Source organism: Lissotriton helveticus, chromosome 6, assembly GCF_964261635.1.
Source record: "Lissotriton helveticus chromosome 6, aLisHel1.1, whole genome shotgun sequence".
Taxonomy (NCBI): domain Eukaryota; kingdom Metazoa; phylum Chordata; class Amphibia; order Caudata; family Salamandridae; genus Lissotriton; species Lissotriton helveticus.
The window spans coordinates 516,556,860-516,579,797 of record NC_136067.1 but is presented as its reverse complement, the minus strand read 5'-3'; the positions used below and the strand labels follow the sequence as shown (position 1 = coordinate 516,579,797).

Genomic DNA, 22,938 nt, shown 5'->3' with positions numbered 1-22,938 from the left:
TTCCCAGGAATCCCTGGGAGGGATTCTGAAATCTAATACAGCCCAAACCAAGATGGCTGCCTCAGATTATTCCTCCATTACCCTATCCCAATCCAATAGCTTCCAGAGTTTCCTCCCCTAGGTAAGGAGGTTAGTCCAGCTCAGTCCTTGCATCGCTATGCTTCGTTCTCCTGCCTTTGAGTGCATCGCTTTTCTTTCGACCTGATTTTCCCAGCCATTTTCATACATCAGACCCTAACTTCTTGATTAATTTACACAAAACTACATCTCCTCTACATAACTCTTTAAGAAATAAGACATTCTACTCTCATTATTTTAGAAAAGCATAGTGTAGAAATATCTTCTACAGGCACATTTCAGTGCTGAAGAAAAACAGGACGCATCTGAAGTACTTTATTCCAGAATTCCACAATGTACAAATTCACTAGATGCTATTTAGACCTTACAATTTTCCAGTAATGAATATATAGCAATTGCCCCTACAATTTACTATAAACCTAAGAAGTTTATGAACTTTTTTCCAGTTCAGCACTTTCCAGTATGATAAGAGCACGTCCTGGTATACCAGCCTCAATCTTTTTAAAAATAAATTACACTATTAACCCAAAGATTACTCCCCCGCACCCCCCCACCTCTCCCAGGCCTTTGAAATATATAACGCAGTAAGCCTAACTATAATCCTGTACTGATACACTCTTTGTAAATGTTAAAAAAGTTTTAAGACATCCCTTCGACTGTGTTTAATCGCCATGCTTTTCCTAAAGGGAGATATTCTGCTCCTCACATTAAGATGGGGTGGTTCTTGGCCTCATAGAGCTTCAATAAGTGTCTCTTTCACATTGCTTTATGAAACTGTGAATGGCTCCTGCTATGAGCTATTGAATTTGCTCTTTGTTTTTCAGCATCCAAATTGTCTCATTATGATGTTTTAACTGTTTATGCCTTATCTGTGTATATTTGAACTTGATACTTTTTATTTAAAATGTTGTAATAGCTATGGTAAAACAATAAATGTTTTTTTTTAATTTACTTGTAGTGCTGTCTATCCAGATGGATTGCCTGCAGATTATTCAGTTATAGCCACTTTTAAGATGTTGAAGGATACCCCAAAAAGCCAATGGAATCTTTGGCAAATTAATGATTCTGATGGTAAAGAGCAAGTTGGAATTCGTTTCCTAGGAGACACAAAATCATTGGACTTTTTTTATGCAACTCCTCAAAAGACACTCGTATTTAGGACATTTAGCGATGTGGGCAAACTCTTTGATGGTTCCTGGCACAAAATTGCACTGAGTGTGAAGGGGGACCAGGCTAGATTGCTCATTGATTGTCAAGAGGTCAGTGTTATTCCAATAAATGACCACAGCCCTGTGTACAGAAATGGATACACTACCATCGTCAAAAGAGCTGTGGATGAATCATCTGTTCCGGTAAGTTGATGAGACTTTTGCTTGATGTCTGGTAATGTACTCCATTTTTAGGGGAAATCCTGTTACATACAGAACAATGGCTGATCACTGGTCACCTTATGTGGGTTTCTGCAACTATGTCTTAGAAGGCATAGGTCTGGAATCTTCCATCTTGCTCATTTTCTGTACCTCAACTGTTCTACTCCCACATTCTAAAGTCCACAAACACTGTTTGGACTTGGAATGGCAAGGACATGTTAGAAATGTGTCTGCGTTACAGCTTAAATATATCAGTCCATCTGATTTGTTTTGAACATCTGTGACGTTTCTGCAAAGTGAGGAATTACAACAGTCAATTCAAATCATCAGGGCGTTTCTTGAGGAGTTTTACCGAGATTAGAGTATTTAACTTAAAGGGGAAATATAAAGTCGATGCATCGAATGCATGTAATATGGTGATGTTGAGTAACACCTATGCATCAATATAACACAGGAAATTGCAAAGCACGTAAACAGGCATCCAGGCTAGATAGGCTGAGAAAGTATTGTTGAACGTGTTTTACATAGGACGTTGTCCGGGTGCAATTAGGCTTTAGGGCCCCCGCCCGGCCCGACGTTGTCCGTGGGTCCCCCGGAGCCTTCCTCCATATATTGCAGTATTATACCTCTATGTTTACTTTGTACGCTTTTGTAACCTGCACACGTCACTTTTTCCTCCTGTAATGCAGTATTATACCTCTGTTTACTTTGTACGCTTTTGTAACCTGCACACGTCACTTTTTCCTCCTGTAATGCACCGTTTGGCTCACTTTTGTAATGCACCGTTTGCTTCCTCCTGTATTTTGTTAGCTCATGATTGTCATTTTTGCTTGATTTAATGTAACGTTTGCTTTTGTATTTTGCCGCCGCTCACCGCTCCTAAATAAATAAATAAATAACCTACCTCATCCGCCGCTCACCGCTCCTCACCGCCTGTCCGCCGCTCCTCACTGCCTGTCCGCCGCTCCTCACCGCCTGTCCACCGCTGCCCACCGCCTGTCCGCCGCTCCTCACCGCCTGTCCACCGCTCCTCACCGCCTGTCCGCCGCTCCTCACCGCTCCTCCCCGCCTGTGCGCCGCTCCTCCCCGCGCTCATGTCCACCGGTCCTCTTCGCGCTCCTGTATGCCACTCCTCCCCGCGCTCCTAACGTCAGCACGCACGTCGCGGCCGGCGCTTCTTCCAAAGGACTACTTTTTTTTTGTTGGGTACATTTTTGAAATTACGTATATTTATTACGTTTATATAACCTGTGTCCATCTGCACACCCTGACGATTACACCGATGTATCGGGTGTGTGGATTGGCGCTGTGGTTCCCGAGTTTACCCGCCTCAAAGGTTCAAAGTTCTTCCTTCATAATAGTAGTATAGATAATATGAATATGTTTGCAAACTTGTAAAGTCTATATCTATTACGCTGATCTTTGGGTGCACACATATGCTAACAAGCATTTGCAATGCAATAGGTCTCGCATTATTAAAGATTGAGCTATTGGTTTTGTATTATTTAGCAATGCCAATAGCTCAAACTTTAATAATGCGAGACCTATTGCATTGCAAATGCTTGTTTTACATTAAAGTTACTTTAAAAAAACCTGATGTTTTCGTTTAATTTGTTTGTTTGTTTTGTTTCTAACTGTAGATGGCGCTGCACGCCAATTTAAGATGTTTTATGATCCACTCTCTCCTTAGGTTGGAAAAAATGACATGGGATTTGCCAAAGGAGGCCGGTAGTAATCAAGAAAGTGTGTGCCAGTTGTATACGCCGTGGCCTACAATTGAATCTGCAGCAGCATAACAATTGTGCTTATCTAAATGGGAAACTGTGTACATTATTTACCTATTTTTCCGTGGATAAACCCCCATCACCTATGCCCCCATAAATCATGGGATATGGTAATATTCCATTGGAGTCACCACTCTCTCTCTGCGAGAGGTACTTGGACACCCCAAAACCTATGAGTGTGTGGGTGATGACCCACTTTGCCAGGCAGGTTCAGCCAGAGGTGCCCATAAACCTGCCTCTGTCTGTGATTGCGCAATTCTGTGATGCTGCTAGAATTGTTTCATTTTCGCAAGTTCCAGGGGGTACATTTAAGCTGTTCGTGATTCTGGGAATCTACTCTCGCAAATACATTTTTGACGCTCCCTTGCATAACTTAGGTTTGCAAAACGATTATGAATGTATCCCGAATGTATATGCACATCTTTGCATTACCACTTCGAAGAGAAAATGTTTCTACTCTTGCGGGTCCAGGTTCAAAAAATGTTTTTAAGAAATGATGCGTGAATTATGATCTGCCCAGCTTTAGCAAATGGAAGGTTGACAAGGACAATTCAAATGTCACTGCTGGCATATGCAAAATAGAAGTGCTTAAAAAGCCAGGTCGAAAGAGGAGAACACCCATGAAAGAGGTCACCCCTCAATATTGTTTCTGGATAAACATACATCTTCAGATTTTTCTTTGAACTTCTCCGAACATGACTGGCAGTTTTTGGGGAAATTCGCACTAATATGTGAAGCAAAAAAGAAATGGTGTTAATCCCGGGGACCATGCTGAAGGGACCCAGTTGAAAAGTACTGCATCTATAGAAAACGACACGCTAAGCTGTCTGTGTAAAGGTCACGTAACTGTGAACCTGCCATCAGCGCTGTACGCATCACAGTCAACCACAAAGTTTGATTCAATGTGCAGATCGATGGACAAGAGCACTCACCCCCCCACCCAATCCCCCCTCCCCAAGAAATATTACGTTATTACACATTATTACACATCTCTTGGCATTGAAGCAGCCATATGCCATTCCGCGCCCCTAAAAAGCATATCGAGAACATGTTATGTTAACAGAGATGTGTATAGCGCCGTAATAGCCGATATCCTGAATAGATGCAAAACAGTCCTTATTCGACATTGAGCTCTGTTCGATAATAAGCATAATTCAGATTTAAAAAACGAAATAAAGCTGCTGCATGTAATAATTAACCATGATAAAGAACGGTTAAGAAACGCATTTACTGGCGATAAATGCTACAATTACTAAAATACACTAAAATTGTAAAGAGAATTTAGATGACATTAGTAATGCAAATTGCTCTAAAGTTCATTTTTTTATGATCTTTCTATCACCGTTATGTACTAGTTTCATTATGAAAGCGAGTCACTGGCATTTGATGAAAATATATTTTAGAAATGCCGCCTGTCCAGCAAACGTGTCACTTCCAGTCAATTCATGTCCGCCACATGGATTTTCGGAATAACATCCGATTTTAATTTTAACGACTTTTTGGCTAATATACTCCTACGTTTTCACATTAAATTGCGTAGACAACAGCGGTGTAATAGTGACAGCGTTAAGAAGGAGTTTCTTTCATTTACGTATAAATGAAATCAAGTAAGCAACAAAAACAGTAATGCACAAATGCACCACAGAGGAGGGGAGGGAGCGCGGCAGCGAGGCGAACACGTGCAGCTGCATGTGCTAGACACAGACGGGAATGGGCGTTGCAAAGGCGGGACATGCGCCCGCCTTTGCCCAATCGCGTGCCTTTTTTAAAAACACGCTAAAGCCAATGGTGGGCGGCGAAAGCCTGATCACATGCACGAGCATGTGAGCAGCTTTCAGAACCCCATACAAAAGGGCTCTTGCTGCGCATAGCAGTGCTGCGCACTGCAACGCAGGCGCGAGCCCTAAAAACCAAGAATTTTGAATTGTTGTGCCACCAATGTTTCTCGACGAATTAGAAACCCTATCTATTAAGAAAAATAAAGAAATCCCATTGGGTTACACAAAGAAATTGACCACACTAACAGAGTTAGCCCATTTGCCGTCATTAAAGAATGCATTTCCACACTAGACTTAGCAATACCAGTACTTGAAATGGTGCCACTCATAAAATATGAATCCCCCAACCAAGTTCTATAAACATTGTTTTAGGGCTCTAGTAGTTGGCAGGCAAATCCCTATCCCAACCTCCTTCATTTATTGTGTGCGGAGTTATTTCCCATTCACCAGAGGCAACATCCAGGGAATGCTTACTATTAGTCTGTACTCAAAAGTTCCCCTTTGACTTTGTTGAAAATGTCCATGGTGCTGGAGTACCATTTGCAGTGAATCTCCGGGTGCCCAACTGGTCCAGCTCACGTCTTACTCTCTCTCGCAGTATGGAAGAGTTCAGCGGTGCAGTGGGTGCCTTCAATGCACACCCAAGAGTCCTGCTTAGTTCAGAGAAGTTGGACTGCTCATGGCCCACACTGCTGCACCCAGTGGTGCAGGCTTTCTCTCCTGAGGGCCACTGATGGAAGTCTCTCAGTTGTCAGAATGGCTCCCAGGTCATGAGCATACTGTAAATTGGGTTTTCTCTATGGGATGGGGAGATGGGAGAATCCCACCTCTGACTGAAGCCAGCACGGGTGTGACATCATCCATGGCATCTCTGGGAGTCTTCAGTGGTGATTCAGGGCCTGTTGCCTCACAGTGTAGGTCCAACCCACCGATCGTAGCCTCAGTCTGTCCTCCTGCCATTGCCATAGTATGTGGTATAATGAGTGCAGACTCTTCCAGCAGAAGTGCCCTGGTCCAGGTGATCAAAAGTCTTGGCACTCCTCGAAGTAGTAACTTTACTGTTGGTCCCCCCTAAGCATTTTGAGTCACAGCAGCGCAGCTGCACGGGCTTAGCAAGACCTGCTTCATCCTCAACACATGGCTCAGTATATGGTGATCCTCTCCTGGCATAGGGGGTTGCCAAAGACAATCCTGAAAACAGCTAAGGCCCGATCGGTGCTCTGCTGAATCTTTGCATCTCGCACACGGATCTTCATGGTAGGGCTCCCTAATGAACCTTACTCCCTCCAACACTCTCCTATTCCTCACAGTGCACACTGGTCTTGGCAAGCAGACAGGCACTGGTGCTTCAGGCTCCAGGGCAGGTGATCTTGGGTTCACTGAGGTGAAGTCCTCTCACCCAGCAGGGAGCCTAGCAGCCCTTTTCCCTCAGTCCTTGCCGCAGGAAAGTCTTGCAGAGCATCCCCTTCTCACACACCCGTCTGGCTGCTTGGCAGATGATACATGTTTAAGGACTCAACCTCCCCTTACAGACACCAAATGTGATTTAGGGTCAGAGTCTTCAAAGTTTTATATTGGGTTTCTGCTTCTTTCAAAGTGGAAATCTCTCTTTCTTCTTGACTCATGAAAGATGTCAGTCATAGCAGGCATGGCTCTGAAACTGATTGTCTCACAACACCACTCATGGGAGTGACCAGAGTTCACAACTGGATATAGCCACAGTGACATGTGTGTGTCAAAAGGGAATCCCAGACCCCAACCCTACTATTTATGATTCTATTATCAGGCCCAGCTCATTCCAGGCCTCTTCCTTGTGATCTATCACAGAACCAAAGAGTAGTCTTTTGAAGTGTAAAGGGAGTCTCTTCCTTTTCCCTCCAGTGTGTGTCCCACCCAGCTCACAGCAATCCAGCAATACACACATCTGTCTAAGTGTTCCTTTCCTCTGTATGTCTTCACCAAGCAGACCTGGGCTTCCCAAAATGGGACCCAGGTTCCTCCATGCAATGTACCATTGCAGGCACACTTACTTATGGTACATTCACTGTGCACTTACTGTTCAGCACTAATACCTCCATTAATTGTACACATGCATTCAGCACACACACTCAGTCTGCGTACAGTGTTCAGCACTGAAGCTTTTCTATATTTAACAAAGGGGGGCCACTTACCAACACACACTTCCAGCACACAAACACTCATCATGTGCATGTTACACAACACTTCACCCTTCATGTATTGTACTTCACGCAAGTATGCTTATACCCAGCATATACTTTCATTGAGCACGCATTTCACAGCACTATATCTTTCATATCATGTATTTCTCACAGGCATACATACACCCAGTACATGCACTACACAGTACTGATCGTCCCCTGTACTGCACCCTTCCCAGGCACACATACAACCAGCGCAGAGTCACCCCTCATGTGCTAAGCAGCACACCACATCTCCTTGATATAGGCAGAGGGTGAGGTAAGCACACAACAGCAGAACATAAAAAAGGTGAGTGTGCCTGTGGCTCTCATTCCAGTTACACAGGGTAAACAGGTCCTGTTCACTACTACTGATCACTACACCGTATGCTGCCACCACGGCGCTTGAGCTGCTTAATTACTGATGAAGGTAGTAGCCTTCAACCACTATGAGGGTAGTCATTTGGGCACCCCTTCCAGTCCAAGAAGACCACTATCTGTCATGACGCAGACACATGATCCATATTTGCCTATGATGAAAAAACAAACAGTAGTAGGGTCAACAGTACAGTTGGGCTCTCAGGGCAGGGCTACATGTCATTACCATGGTCTTTTCCTTCCCAACAATTGCTTAGACATTGCCTAAAATGCTCGCTGAAGACAACTGACCTCGGACTGTTCTCGTGCCATTCTTCTCTTTGGCAGACAACAGATCGACTAGTAAGGTATGTACGAATCAGATTAACATTGTGAATTTCACAGTTCCCTGAGTTCCGGAAACTGGATTCAGAACCTGCAGTGGGATCAAGAGTGCCTCAGTGGAACAAAAACCTCCTAATTACGTTAGAGACACGAGCTCATTAATATGTTACAGTTGATCGTTCCATTGTATTCTCAAGCATCTTTCTAAAGTGGGATCAATATTTCTCTCTCAAAGCACCAAATGCATCCAGCAAAGGCATTTCAGATCAGAGAAAATGCCACTATATGTGCAAACCAGGACAGGTTTGATCAGAACCTATATTCAAACGTTTTAGCAGGTACCACAGCGGTTGACACTTCCACATGACCAATGAAAGGCCTCAGAATGTCAGTAGACTGTAAAAATAGTTGAGATTAAGTCCATCACAGCCCCAGCAGGTATTGGCGAATTTTCAATACCAGTTATACTGCTATCACAGTGGGGGCACTTTTGGCAGAATGCTTGCTAGTCAGCCATACCATTTCTGCATGATGAACCACTCATCTTTTCCATTTTTTAAAGACAAAACTCTCAAAGCAGGGCATCAGACCCCTATCGGGGGAGGCACATGTCAGGCAGAGCCTAATGGGCTACAACCCTGATGCTTGAGGTCATTTGTGTCTGCAGCGGAGGCCATTCATATTATAGACAAACTGAGTTAAGTACTTCCTTCCCACACTTGACTTTTAGAGTAGCGCAAGTGAGCAATCAAAAGCTTTTCAGGGAGATAGTGTATGGGGTAGAAACTCAGAAATCACACTGTTGAAGAACAGACACAATAACATATTGCCCAGTCCAGTACTGTCTTAGTGAAAAGATTACAGCAAAGCTAAATATTACCAACAGTAATGGGTTCCTCTATCGGGATCTACAAAGACCTCTACGCGGGCTAAGGTCAAGTACGAAAATTCTTAGACCATTTACAGTGGTCCAGTACAACTCCTATGGTGCTGCCAGTATCTGCAATTACTTGCAGTGATAAAAAGGTTATAGACAAGAATCAGGTATAGGTCCAAGCTCACTGTTAGTCTGAGCAAGCAGATACCATGCTGACAATCCATGGGTCAGTTTGTTCGAATCTTGAATGAAAACATTTATGCTGAAAATCGTTAATCTCTCTAATGTGTAGACTTATCTTTTTGAGTTCAAGATACAGTCTCTCAGTCTTTGATTTCATGGCTCATCTTGAAGATTATTGTAATCACGGTCCATGGTCGCATACTCAGCATCATCATCAGCAGGCACAGGATTGTTGCCACTGGCGATTGCTCTTAAATCTTGTTGCTGAGAATTCCCAGTACGGGAAACCTTGGTAGTCATTGCTTGTCTCTGTAATGTGCCCTCTATACCGTTAGGGATGTCTTCTGCTATGGCAGAGTTGTTGAGCCTCACAGGTCATACAGCACATCAGGGCAGCAGCAAAATAAGTCACTCTAGTTATGTAATGACGCCAGATGACACACTGTTGCTTGGGGTGATTCTTCATTCTGTTTGCCACATGAACCATGAAGGAAGTCTAGTTGATCCTTCACAGCACTGGTCAGCATTTCTATGTTCCTGGGATAAGGTGGCTCTTCTATGTGCTCCGCACACTGATAACGTGGTTGGATTTCTCGTCCTGGACTACCCTGCCTCCTACAGGGCCAGGCACTCTTCTTTTTCTTTGAGTAGATAAGCAGGAAGACTTCTAGACATTAGGCAGACCCACGGCTCTCCAGAAAGTTACTCAGGCTTCAAGTGGGAGGCTAGCTTTCAGACGAACACCAGACCTGGATCACATCAGCTGTTTGGGAACTCTTTGGAGCACTCCATTCCTTGGTCAAGAAGAACATACAAATTTAACAAAGTGGGATGGTTTGGGCCCAACATTTATGATCATTGGATGCTTTCCTGCTATCGAAAGTTCAAACTACACTTTTGGGTGATTCCTCTTCAAATGAAATTTTCTGTCTGCAGTAAACACACAGCCTGTGGGCAAAGTGATGTCTCTCACAGCAAGTAGTGATGATAATGAGACATTCTATTTCCATCTCAAAAGCGGATTTGTCTCTTTTGCTGGGAGTTTTTCCCCCTCTTGTGGGGACATTTATATTTTTTGGTCTGCCTGGGCCACCATGCTATGCATGCTGGTCCACAGCAGAAAAATACATGGCAAATATCGCATCGGAAGCCTGGCATACATAGGGCAGGACACCATGTCAACCAGAGGACCAGAAAGGGAAAGGGTGTTTCCACTGGAAAAATAGGCTGTGGCTCTGCAGTCAGAAACACAGTACCAGGAAACCCCTTTCCACTGTAATTTGTGTAGTCTATGTAATTTTAAATCAATGAATAAATCATACTCCTACCCCTAAACAAGGCGTGCAAACTAAGAGCTGTGTTGACAAGGCAAAAGCCCACCTTTGGAACATGCCTCAGTAATGCTTAGCTCTAGATGTTCTTACAAGTTATTATCATTTTGGACCATTAAACTGTAAACTAATGTAAAATAACTGCAACTGGTTCACAACAGAAACACTAGCTCTGGAAAGCCTCATCATCATCATCATCATCATCACTATATTAGCATATACAATACTAAACATGACATTAAAATAATACATTTTCAGTTATGTTAAATATATCAATTAGAAAATGTTAAAGGAAGTCCCGGTTGAATAGTACTATTTATTCATTACCATGGTAGGGGTTCTCTATGCCCTTCTTGTGATAAGCCATGCTCCCATAATGTAGCTAAAAGTGTTACACAAACAAATAATGGACAGAATGCAGAATGAACCATAAATTCACCCAAGTCAAGATATTTGGATTAAATCCATTCTTCTAAAGCTCACACTGCCACCCCTGTTTAGAAAAAACCATATGCACATCAGTCTTGACCCTGTTCCTAAAGGGAACAGTCCAGCCCAAACTGCCAAGTCATTTCCTCCCTGGACCAGAAACAAGCATCCTGGGATCTAGGCCTCTTGGAAACAGCATATCTCCTTTGTACTCACAAATGTTATCCAGTCAATATCCTCCAGTTGTGGTTGTAGCCCAGCTATGTTCCATGACAGGATATTAATCCCTCTTACCACATTTGGATACCATCTCTGTCTGTGACTTTTTGGGCATAGCCAAGAGATGAGGCTTTCTTTCTGTTAAAAGCGTGTCTCTGCCACATTTTCACAGGGCTACTAAGAGCTGTTGGCAACCATTGCCAATTTGCTTCCTCTATTCGGGGAGCAGTCCATGTGTCATGACTTATGGCAATTGTCCTAACAGTGGTAGATATCCACTTGATCACTGTTAGGGTTTTTGCATTGCTTAGTGTGCCAGGCAGGAGTCTATAATTGCCTTCAGGCCTTCTTGGAGGGCCCTAAGGTTCATGCAGCTCCCGCGGCCCATTGGGCACAGCACAAAAATCCTTTTGATGGCTGTGAACTCTGTCAGCTTTTGCTCTTCTCCTTTGTGGGAGCATGTCCAGGCCCCTCAAATGTAGGCAGTCTATATTATCACTAATCAACTTGGGGTTTACTGGTGTACAGAACTCTACTTCACTGTATGTGCCCTCTCCCTTTGCCTGAAATGTTGCAGGGTTCAGACTACCAGGAATTACTAGTTTTATGTACTGTGATGATGTTATCATGGAAAGTGCAGGGAAGGCCCAGAACACCTTCAACAGACACGTGTGGTTCAATGGAGCTGGACGCTCAGGGTCTGGGAAAAGATCGATGAAGGTGAATTGGTTTGCTACGTAGGCAGTGTCTCTCACAATGGGAGCACAAATGCCTTGGAGTAATAGCTCGGACACTCTTGATGACTGTACATAGGGTGGAGGGAATGCTCTTGTGCAATGATTTAGTAGGGCTGGGCCCAGAGGAGGGAAATTGCTAAGTTCTGCCACGGTAGTCATGGTTTGTCATGGTTGAGGTGGATGTGGCTTGCACAGCAATGCTGCTTGTGCTCATGCCTGGTGGGGGACAACTGTTTTCGTGGCTTCTTTTCTCCTTTAGTGCAAGCCTTTGGGCTATTTTGGTTATTTTTCTTTTTATGTCCTCCTTGGTGCCAATTTCTGATGTGCGGTGTTCTCCGCATCCTCGTCTGCTGCCGTTAGCAGATTGTACAGGCAATTTCCTAAATATTGGTCATAGCAGTTTTTCCGTGGGGTCTTTTGCTGTTTCTGCAAAGAGATCACTCAAATTGTAGCTCTATTCGCCCAGAGACTGTGCTCTATCCTATTTGGGTCCCCTATATTGATCTAGTCCCCTGCCTCCTGGGTTGTGGCTAAGGAATGGGGCAGGGGTAGTACTTTGTCTTCATCGTTTGCGGGCTCTGGATGCCTAGCCAACACTAAAAGCTAACCTCATGAGCCTCACTAATCCCATTTTCTGAGGCCCTCTTTCTTGTTGCATTCTGGCTATAGCTGTTTTGTGGTCCCTGAGAAGTCAGGTGAAAGCCCATGATCATTCTCTCTGTGTTCCTATGCATGGAGTTGGATTTCGGACTTATTACTGGGCTTCGTATTAGGCTGTCTGAGCACACAGAGGGCTGGAACAACTAAGTGGACAAGGCTGCGTGGAACGGTGGAAGTTTCATGCTACATGATGCAGAGTTTGCAGTGGGGGAAGAGGTCTGTCCATTTGAAGGCTGACAGTTTAGGAGCTGGTATTTGTACTTTCCCCTTGTGTTCAGTATTTTAGAGTTCTTTGATTTCACTGGCATCAGCTTGTTGTACAAGTGGAGGAATCTTCATGAGATTAAAGTATGCTCCCATGCTTTTGTAATAGTCATGTTTCTGCCAAGTATGGTGACGTTTGAGTACAATCAATTCGAACAGGAGATCCAAGGCCTTTCAAATTCAGGCAAAGTCAAATAGAGTGTGGGTCAAACATGATGGCAGATAAACTGCGGATCTCCACTAAAGTGCAGAATGTAATGGGATGCCTGCCGAACAGGTAATATATGTTCGCTGCACGAGCACTCCTCTGTCAGTTATACCCCCAAGTAGGTAAGCAAGTGTGCGGGGAAGCACTGAGTGAGGTGAGACTGCAGGTGCGATTAACACTAGATTAACATTGGAGACCAGGCAGGTGTGCAAGTCAGAGTAAGCAGGCGAAACAAGAGAGCCAGAGTTGCTGCAAGGCACTTTTGAGTGCTCAGCTACTGCCTAGTGTCTCACGCTGGAACCCAACCAAGTCCTCGAACAACCAGATAACAGGGTGGGCAGCGATGGCTCTTTGCAGCCCCCTTTCAGCTGTGCAGAGACTCTGAAGCCTCTAGACCTCCACCTCCACTCTTCACCTCCTCATGTCACCTCAGCTCCTCCGCTCCGCCCTCTGGGATGCCCCCAGGTTGTCTCGGGTTGCCTCGGGTCTAGCTCCTGGTCTACATCCTGGTTCCGCATGAGCAACATGCAGCTCCTTGCAGCTTCTCGCTGAGCCCACTACCAAGGCCCTGCGATCTAGTAGGTTCCGCTAAGTGGGGAGAAGTCGGCAGGTGCAGACCTTCTGGTAATGAAATGGATGTGATGCTGATAGGTGCAAAAGTCACTGAGGGTTGCCGAGGGTCAGCACTCGACCAGGTCAGCTGGGCTGGCCACGAGAAATGCAAGTCGCTGCTGCGGTGTGGAAATAAGAAGACAGGAAGGCGAACTGTGTCTGGTCAGGAACCATTGTCAGAGGGCCAGCTTCCTCAGGGCTGGCATTTTCTTACTGCTGGTCACGTCATACTGCAGATGGCAGTTGCTAGCCGCTAGCCTCCCATGTCCAATGGGGGGGATGATCGCGGACCTCAGTTTGCATGAAGAGAAAGCAGGACCAAGCCGCACTGCCCCGAGGGCAGTGACGAGAACCAGCTCCGGCCCTCCGCCCCTCAGACGTGCCATGCTGCATTGTCGAATCACAGGTTTGACAACCAATTACAAGTTTGACATTCATATTCATATGTGCCTTAAGAACTCGACGTAGAACAGATGAAATGGTTACCATTATGATTTAAAACGCCATTAGGACCACTATATGACCATATTTTCGTTATGATCACATTTCCATATGAAAATTGCACTCACAAACTGCCCGAAAAAGAGATGTAGGTTCCCAACGTCCCAACAGATATATATAGACATTCACCTTCACAGGTAGTCTGCTGCAATTCTTTTGCACAGACACAATTAATACTCTTGACTAAACTTTAGATTGAAAAGTCACATCCTAAAGGTCTATCCTCTGTCTCTCTTGTAACTTGGTAATGTATTCAAATGGAGGGGTGCGCAGGTAACTCAAATGTAATGAAGAGTCTAATGTCCAATGAGTAAATCCTATACCTGTGTTGTGCGGTGAAGCCTACATGATGCTTACATGATCATATTCATGTTGAATGTTAAAATAATTTGCATTAATGATTTGATTATTTACGATTGAACAATGGGGTTAAAATAGTATCTTACCGACTTCTGATAAAGTTTAAGTAAAACAATCGCAGACTCCAATGCCATCAAAACTGCCAACCCCAAAGTCATTTCGAAAAATTACAATGCACAGCGCTTCTATTTAAAGATACTGTAGCTATTTTAGACTTACAGAAACTAATCGGGTGTCTCTGAGGCAACATTGTGGCATTCTGTGTAGTCTCTGATGTTTACAAATCCTTCTCTGGGAGATGCACTTTAACAATAATAAATGCGGATATACGGCACAAGGCATGAGCTTCCTATGTACTCGAGGTGTGCTATTCATTTTATTGGGCATTTCAATATTTAAAATACAGTTTTTGTTACTTTCCAAGTGTTCACATAACAGTCTGCTTCTGTCGTGGACATAGGGCCTGGTTACGAGCTTAGGCGCTATTTATCACCCCTGACAACGTTTGTATTGGCGCTGTTTGCCATGACTTGTAAAACTGGTCCATTGGGAACTAAGACCATCCAAATTGTGGGCAAAAAAAACGTTGGAAAGGCCAAGTGTGGTTTTAAACTGTTTTCGCACAAGACCATCCACTAAGGCAGAGCCGTGGGTATTCTGTACTGCACAAGTACGACAATGCGAGTTCAAATGCCGGTAATCCAATACCAAACGGTATGAGCCGTCTAGCTTGGTCACAGTAAAAAGAGGGTTATTCATCGGTGACACACAAGTTTCAATTACACCTTGACATTCCAATTGGTCAAGGATTTCCGCAACAGAAGCCTTAGCTTCGCGTCGGATGGGATATTGAGGTTGAGGCTGTGGCATAGACCGTAAGGGAATCTCGTGGTGTGGGGAAAATGTATCCCAACCACAGTGTGTACGGTATAGAGCCGGCGCAAGGGCTTTAGCCCACTCTTCTGCAAAATTCAGCGCATGCTCCTTTGAGACAGTGTGCGCGAAACTAGGGAGGATTACCTCCCCCCTCAGAGCCGCGAGCACAAATGGTGGGGACCAGTCAGCCTCTGCTAACAAAATGTCATAGGTAGTCGTAAGATTTTCCCAAAATACCCCTTTTATGGTACGTTGTATGTCACCTTCAATTAAAAGGACAATGTTATAAAGTCTATCAGGGGGAGCTACTCTGGTATCAGCTGTCTCCACAACAACATACTGGTCAGTCGCTGTCACCTTCAGTAGTGGACGCAGAGCCTCTCGCACTATGGCAATCTCCGCCGCGCTGTCCAGCAAGGTCAGAGCCCATGTCAGATTCCGAAGCTGCGTTCTCACTATCTGTGGCATATCTCGCTGTTAAAGTGGCAACTTTCTTTTTCTGAAATTGGGGTCTTTTCGTTGTAGAATCGTCCTACTTGCCTTTACTGTCTTTTGGGCAGGGCTGGTCGCGTCCCTGCTGGCCACCCCGACCTCTGCCACCTCCTCAACCACCGGTCGATGAGGCCGATGAGTCCTGAAAAGAACGAGGAGAGTGTTGTTCAGAAACCTGAAAACGATCAGGAGATTTTATCGTCGCGCGATCGCGCAAGTCATAAACACGTTCTTTAGGTGCAGGCACTGGTGATGCAGGACGTGACCCCTGTTTCTGTTGTTTACCCTGTTTACCCTGTTTTTGTTTTTTCGGCCAATTTTGCTTCTTAGCCTTGGGCTGGTCGTCTGTTTCCAACTTCTGCCCTTGAGGTTGTTTTTTCTCTTTTGTAGAGAAAGGCTTGACACCCAAACTATTACGGCCCACGGTCTTATAAGCCGCCGTAATAATTCTCTGTAACTGAAGGGGTTTATAGGCAGTGGGAACAGCCTGCAAAGCATTAGACACCTGAAAGCTTACCGCATCTCCCTTGACATTCGCAAGTACGAGATCGGAAACTACGTCAAAACTGCCGCATAGCCGCATACCCAATTCAACCGCCGCCTCAGGTCTGTGCTCATCCTGAACACGCTTAATGACCGAGGGTAGGACGGTCATTGACGGAGTGCCGAAGCACCTCGTGTACACCGCCACAAAAATCTTACCCCAAGACTCACAGTCACCGGCTTCTGGTATCAAGTCTTTCGGCAAACTAATTGTCAGAATCCTGTGTTTTTCAACAGGAGTCGTGTTAGGAAATACTGCTTCCAGCTGGTCAAATTTCTCAGCAAGCCAGAAAGGCATATCATCCTTATCCTGGGGGCGCTTGCCCATCACTGCATTAACCATAACAGGACTAAGCTTCGTACCGCTCGGTCCGGCTGGAAGCGCCGCAGCACCCGGGCCCCCCCCCCTGGAGATTGCAGGTTATGATTTGCACTAACGATCTAATTACACTAATTGCGACTGAATGTAGAATCCATAAATCTGCAATGGGAACCGCTCCATGTCGAGGATGCGGTGTAAATCCAGCCAAAACAGGCCAAGTAGCGCTTGGAATGGACAAAGGACCTAACATTGACACTAACAAAGTGTGGGGTAGGGCGCCATTGAACCAAACTTAGTGCTGCCAAGCATTAATCAGAACTTCCTGTGTCCTATATGGAACATATTCATGTGACACGGCAGAAGCAGTATAAGTATCGAACCCACCAGTATTTGCGTTCACTGCAGGGAAGGTCACCCACGAATAGAAAATTTCGTAACTGTAAGCTACTTCCGCACTCACTACCATAATAACTGCCATGCCATCCAACCCAACGTTATAAGCCTGCAAATGATTGCGAACAGCAATACGACTATGTTGCGGTATGTCAACGTCAGCCATAATGACACAGTAAGAAAGAGGTACAGCAAAAAACTATGTAGCACAACTGGGTAGTAATTCAAAAGGAAACCATTTGAAAAGATTCAAGCTTGAAAAGACCTATGTAACTATAGGTAGGTTTGTCCGACACCACGGTCTTCCGGAAACAATAGTGAAGGGGGTTAAGGACTGATATAAGCACTACTCAAGTGTCATGTAATAAGACCCAAAAAACAAAAAGGGTGTGTGGAGGGTCAGGGGGAATAGTTTAATGACCTGTCTGCTCGCTCCCCAATCTTACATATACAAAACACACGAGAGCAGATCAAGTCAAGGGAATGTGTGTGTCTGTAGTATCAACGCGCGACACCAATGGTGAGACGTGAAACAAGGGTACCAAACAAAAAACCTCTTGGCGGCACGTGGCTGATAAAATTCCCATCAGACCACCCATGTGGTGGAGTTTGCGTCATGTGGGAATTTTGATAATCATGCCATCCAAAAACCAACCAATCAGTGTCGGTACAGGCAAAAATATCACAAATCTGTGATCATTATGTGTATCCTAAAAGTGATGCAAACTAAAAAAAGAGGGAAGTAACAGTGCTCAAAATAATTTAAAATTGGCTACCCAGACTTCAGAGGATGTACTAGAAGTCCGAGTGTCAAGGAATAAAAACACGCTAGGTAGTAAGACTACCATATGGCGCTAAATAGTGTGGTCATATTGTGGTCGACATGTTTCAGCCGTCAGGGCATCTAGCCCGGCTTTCTTCAGGACCTCTATGTAACAAATCTTACTCCTGCAACACCAGATAAGACGTCACAGTGAAGAAGTGACAGACATGCACTAAAAAAGTTACAACCATAACTAGAAAACTTAGAATACTTAAGCATCCACTCAAGGGGAAGTAATATTTCTTCTTCCTATCAAAGAGAACAAGAGAGAAAAATGTTAAAGTCACACCAAGTCCCATACCAACACCATAGTGTTCACACGTAAAGACAATTCAGACACACCTGCATGAATAATTTACATTCTGCATACAGGGAAAGCATACTAGCTTAATCACATTGAGGCATTTCCTCAACAGTGATACTCACCCAGCTTTGTGTGGGTGATGGCCTCACCTCACCCGGCAACCGCTCGGGAGTATGAGGCCCCGCTCTAAAATGTAGAGAGAGACACAGTAAGTGTACAACTTTACCATGTCCAACCAATCGTTCTACATTCAAAATCCAACAGACATACGATAGTAACCACTCTGTCAAGACTGAACCCAAACCCACATCAGAGCTTACAAAAAGGTTCTTAGAGTCATATTAGCAGGACAAGAAATAAATCTACTTGTGTACCACAGGGCAGATCTGCCCGAGGTAATGCATTTACAGTAATAGTAATAGCCTTATAATCAACTAGTGGACCTGGCTTATGGATGGACACGTTGTCGCCCCCCCATGGTAGTCGCCTGAGCTAATTTTTAAGTTCAAAATGCTCAATACATACAGTGGTTTGCATATATATGTATATATAATGAATGGGATATAAGGCCACTCCCCAGCGAAAATTAACGGGGACTGGAGGCCACACAGGCTCTCATCACTAGGCCTAGCCTGGTTTACTGTTGCTGACTCAATAGTAAACGATACAAAAACAGGCTGTGTCGCAATAAAAAGAAGGGAGAACAGCGCCCCAACCAACCTACCTCTCCGTCGGTACCTCGGAGTAATAGCGAGCGGAAGTGGAGGTAGGTTGCGGCGGAAGCCTGTTTCCTTAAATACCCGCCCCAAATGGGGCACACAGAACCCCACCAATATCTCGCCGAAATCTCCTTAGGCGCCATTAAAATGCATGAACACGGAAGGAAGACCGCTATCCTACCGCGCATGTGCGGGAGTAGGCAACTGGCACCACTCACTCGCGCATGCGCGGACACGGAAGGAAGACCGTTCTCTTAGCGCGCATGTGCGGGAGTAGGCAGCTAGCACTACTCACTCGCGCATGCGCCTACACAGATGCCCTTTGAAATCCTTTGCTGATATCGAGATCCGTTATTATGTGCAATTAGGAAGGTTGGTTCACAGATGCCCGTGAAATCCTTTTGCTGATACCAAGAAGTGTTATTATGTGTAATTAGAAAAGCTGGTTCAAGGCCAAAAGAGTGTTGCCCATCTCCCAATTAATTCGTGTAGTAAATAACTACCAAAGAATGATATAAGCTGGTGTTTACACCATGTATAGCCGTCGTTGGAGACAAATATATACTTCTACGGGAGATAAACCTATACTTCTAAGTAGTAAAAGGGATTCATTATTAAATGTCCGCTTCGCTCGGGGAGATATATGAAGGGAATAACTGGTCAAGGCCATTTGTTTAGAGGAATAACATTATTCACTTCTTGTCTACAGCCAAAAACGTAAATTGTAGGTACATATAACACCCTTTAATTCTTATGTGTAGAATGTAAGGATGACGGAACCCCTTTATGTGCAATGATGGGGAAGAGGTAACAGCTTGACAGAGGGGCAAACATTCACAGTTAAGTTGGATGAGCTTAGGAGGTGCAAATTATACTCTATTTGCTACCAAATATAATAGACCCGCAACCAAAGGCTGCACTAAATACTCAAAAAACAAAAAGGGTGTGTGGAGGGTCAGGGGGAATAGTTTAATGACCTGTCTGCTCGCTCCCCAATCTTACATATGCGCGGTAGGATAGCGGTCTTCCTTCCGTGTTCATGCATTTTAATGGCGCCTAAGGAGATTTCGGCGAGATATTGGTGGGGTTCTGTGTGCCCCATTTGGGGCGGGTATTTAAGGAAACAGGCTTCCGCCGCAACCTACCTCCACTTCCGCTCGCTATTACTCCGAGGTACCGACGGAGAGGTAGGTTGGTTGGGGCGCTGTTCTCCCTTCTTTTTATTGCGACACAGCCTGTTTTTGTATCGTTTACTATTGAGTCAGCAACAGTAAACCAGGCTAGGCCTAGTGATGAGAGCCTGTGTGGCCTCCAGTCCCCGTTAATTTTCGCTGGGGAGTGGCCTTATATCCCATTCATTATATATACATATATATGCAAACCACTGTATGTATTGAGCATTTTGAACTTAAAAATTAGCTCAGGCGACTACCATGGGGGGGCGACAACGTGTCCATCCATAAGCCAGGTCCACTAGTTGATTATAAGGCTATTACTATTACTGTAAATGCATTACCTCGGGCAGATCTGCCCTGTGGTACACAAGTAGATTTATTTCTTGTCCTGCTAATATGACTCTAAGAACCTTTTTGTAAGCTCTGATGTGGGTTTGGGTTCAGTCTTGACAGAGTGGTTACTATCGTATGTCTGTTGGATTTTGAATGTAGAACGATTGGTTGGACATGGTAAAGTTGTACACTTACTGTGTCTCTCTCTACATTTTAGAGCGGGGCCTCATACTCCCGAGCGGTTGCCGGGTGAGGTGAGGCCATCACCCACACAAAGCTGGGTGAGTATCACTGTTGAGGAAATGCCTCAATGTGATTAAGCTAGTATGCTTTCCCTGTATGCAGAATGTAAATTATTCATGCAGGTGTGTCTGAATTGTCTTTACGTGTGAACACTATGGTGTTGGTATGGGACTTGGTGTGACTTTAACATTTTTCTCTCTTGTTCTCTTTGATAGGAAGAAGAAATATTACTTCCCCTTGAGTGGATGCTTAAGTATTCTAAGTTTTCTAGTTATGGTTGTAACTTTTTTAGTGCATGTCTGTCACTTCTTCACTGTGACGTCTTATCTGGTGTTGCAGGAGTAAGATTTGTTACATAGAGGTCCTGAAGAAAGCCGGGCTAGATGCCCTGACGGCTGAAACATGTCGACCACAATATGACCACACTATTTAGCGCCATATGGTAGTCTTACTACCTAGCGTGTTTTTATTCCTTGACACTCGGACTTCTAGTACATCCTCTGAAGTCTGGGTAGCCAATTTTAAATTATTTTGAGCACTGTTACTTCCCTCTTTTTTAGTTTGCATCACTTTTAGGATACACATAATGATCACAGATTTGTGATATTTTTGCCTGTACCGACACTGATTGGTTGGTTTTTGGATGGCATGATTATCAAAATTCCCACATGACGCAAACTCCACCACATGGGTGGTCTGATGGGAATTTTATCAGCCACGTGCCGCCAAGAGGTTTTTTGTTTGGTACCCTTGTTTCACATGTAATAAGACCACCAACTATTGGGCGCCGTGTCGCAGGGATTCTGCAAATACACAGAACTGTGCATAGAGACTTAGAACCTCAGTGAATTAGGGTGTACCAAAACTCACCTTAGTATCCAAAATCCCCTACCAGACTAGCAATCAGTGTCTCATTGCTTCTTCCATACCCCAAATGATTAGACAACCCAGAACATGGACTTAGAGCACCTCAGGTAACGTGGAACACATGAACACTCTTTCGTTATACTAACATACCAGTCCAGAATGAGGAGTAAATGAAGACACGTGCAAGTTTGAAATATTTATTTCTAATGCCGTGTTCTCAGGCACAGTATCTTAGCTAATACAAGCAAACATATTATAAGCAACAAAGTTATCAGCATAATTACTATTCCATAAAATACAAAGGGAGAAAGCATGTTAAAATGCTAAAGGGAAGAAGGCTAAATGACACCTCAGTCTTACCCTCCCTTGCTAGTATATTATATTATATCTACAGAAGGTCTCCCTGGGTTTTAGAAGGGCGGCCCCATACCTCTGGTCTTAGTAGAAAGGGATCACATCATCTTCTACACCAGCTCTCTGCATGCGAATATTCATCAAGTGTGTGTGCATGCTTTGCGCAGTGCATTATTAAACGCGTCAAAAACCAGAGTTGGCCACAGCTGCATATGTGTTATGTCTAAGACGTGCGCTGATCAGACCGAACAACAACCACTGTGTTGAAAGAACCTTGAAGGCCTCGGCACTTACTGTTCAGACAAAGTTTACCAAGCAAAGCTGATACAATAGTAAAACATATTATTCTCGTGTGAAGCAAAATATTCTACTAGGCTCAAAGCATTAATAACAATATGTGCTGTGTGCAGAAGCAGCAGAAAGGAAAAATGGCGTTTAAACTTCTAAAAAGGTCATGCTAACTTAACACAGTGTGAAGGTAAAGCCTATCTTCATGACAAAACACTGTATGTTTCCCCTGCTAAATTTCGTCAGGTTTGACCTGTCGAAAATGTACAGGAGGTTGAGTTATTTAACACATCTGGTAATTATTGGATGTGTTAATTACCTTCAAACTCATAATTCCGACCCTTGCATAAACAGGGGTTAAAGCATGGGTTGGAATATTACTAGCAACTTGTAATCAGGCCATAAGCATTCTTCTTTCACTGACTCATGCAAAGAATCCACATAGCGGAGAATTTGCAGTGCCTAGCGGATTCATTTGGCTGTTAACCTTTGTGAGTAATACATAAAATACCTCTGGTATGTGATCTTTGTTGGTGGCAAGTTAGAATCTGTATACTGATGTAGCTGTAAATTATGTCGAAAACATTGTTCCAAGGTTACATGAGGAAGCAGCTCTTCCTACAGGAGTCAAGCCAGCGTTCTTTGAAAATTCAGAGGCTGCACACAAAGATGAATTTTCAGTTCAATTTAGTAAATAAAACTCTTCACCTGTGGGCACAAGAAAAGTTCAAGATTTTTGTAGACACAGCACTACTGGGCAAGGGGCCTAAATACCAAAGTATCCCAGGACACAGCAAGAGTTTGTACCTGCTAGTTGTGCTCCCAGACACTTATGTAGTACGTAATGGGCTACAGAAAGTTGTGCAGCTCTTTCTGCAATACACTTTTGTGGGTGTACATTCTGCAGCGGCACAA

The 22,938-nt window shown here is 44.2% G+C and overlaps 1 protein-coding gene across 1 annotated transcript in view; it reads left to right on the top strand.

The window, feature by feature from the left end:
* The window catches only part of COL21A1 (collagen type XXI alpha 1 chain), a 388,231-nt gene that overhangs the window by 126,603 nt on the left and 238,690 nt on the right, over positions 1 to 22,938 (top strand). The window contains exon 4 of the mRNA XM_078646805.1: positions 1,037 to 1,430. Coding sequence (XP_078502931.1) covers positions 1,037 to 1,430 — 394 coding nt within the window. The remainder of the gene's footprint in view (positions 1 to 1,036; positions 1,431 to 22,938) is intronic.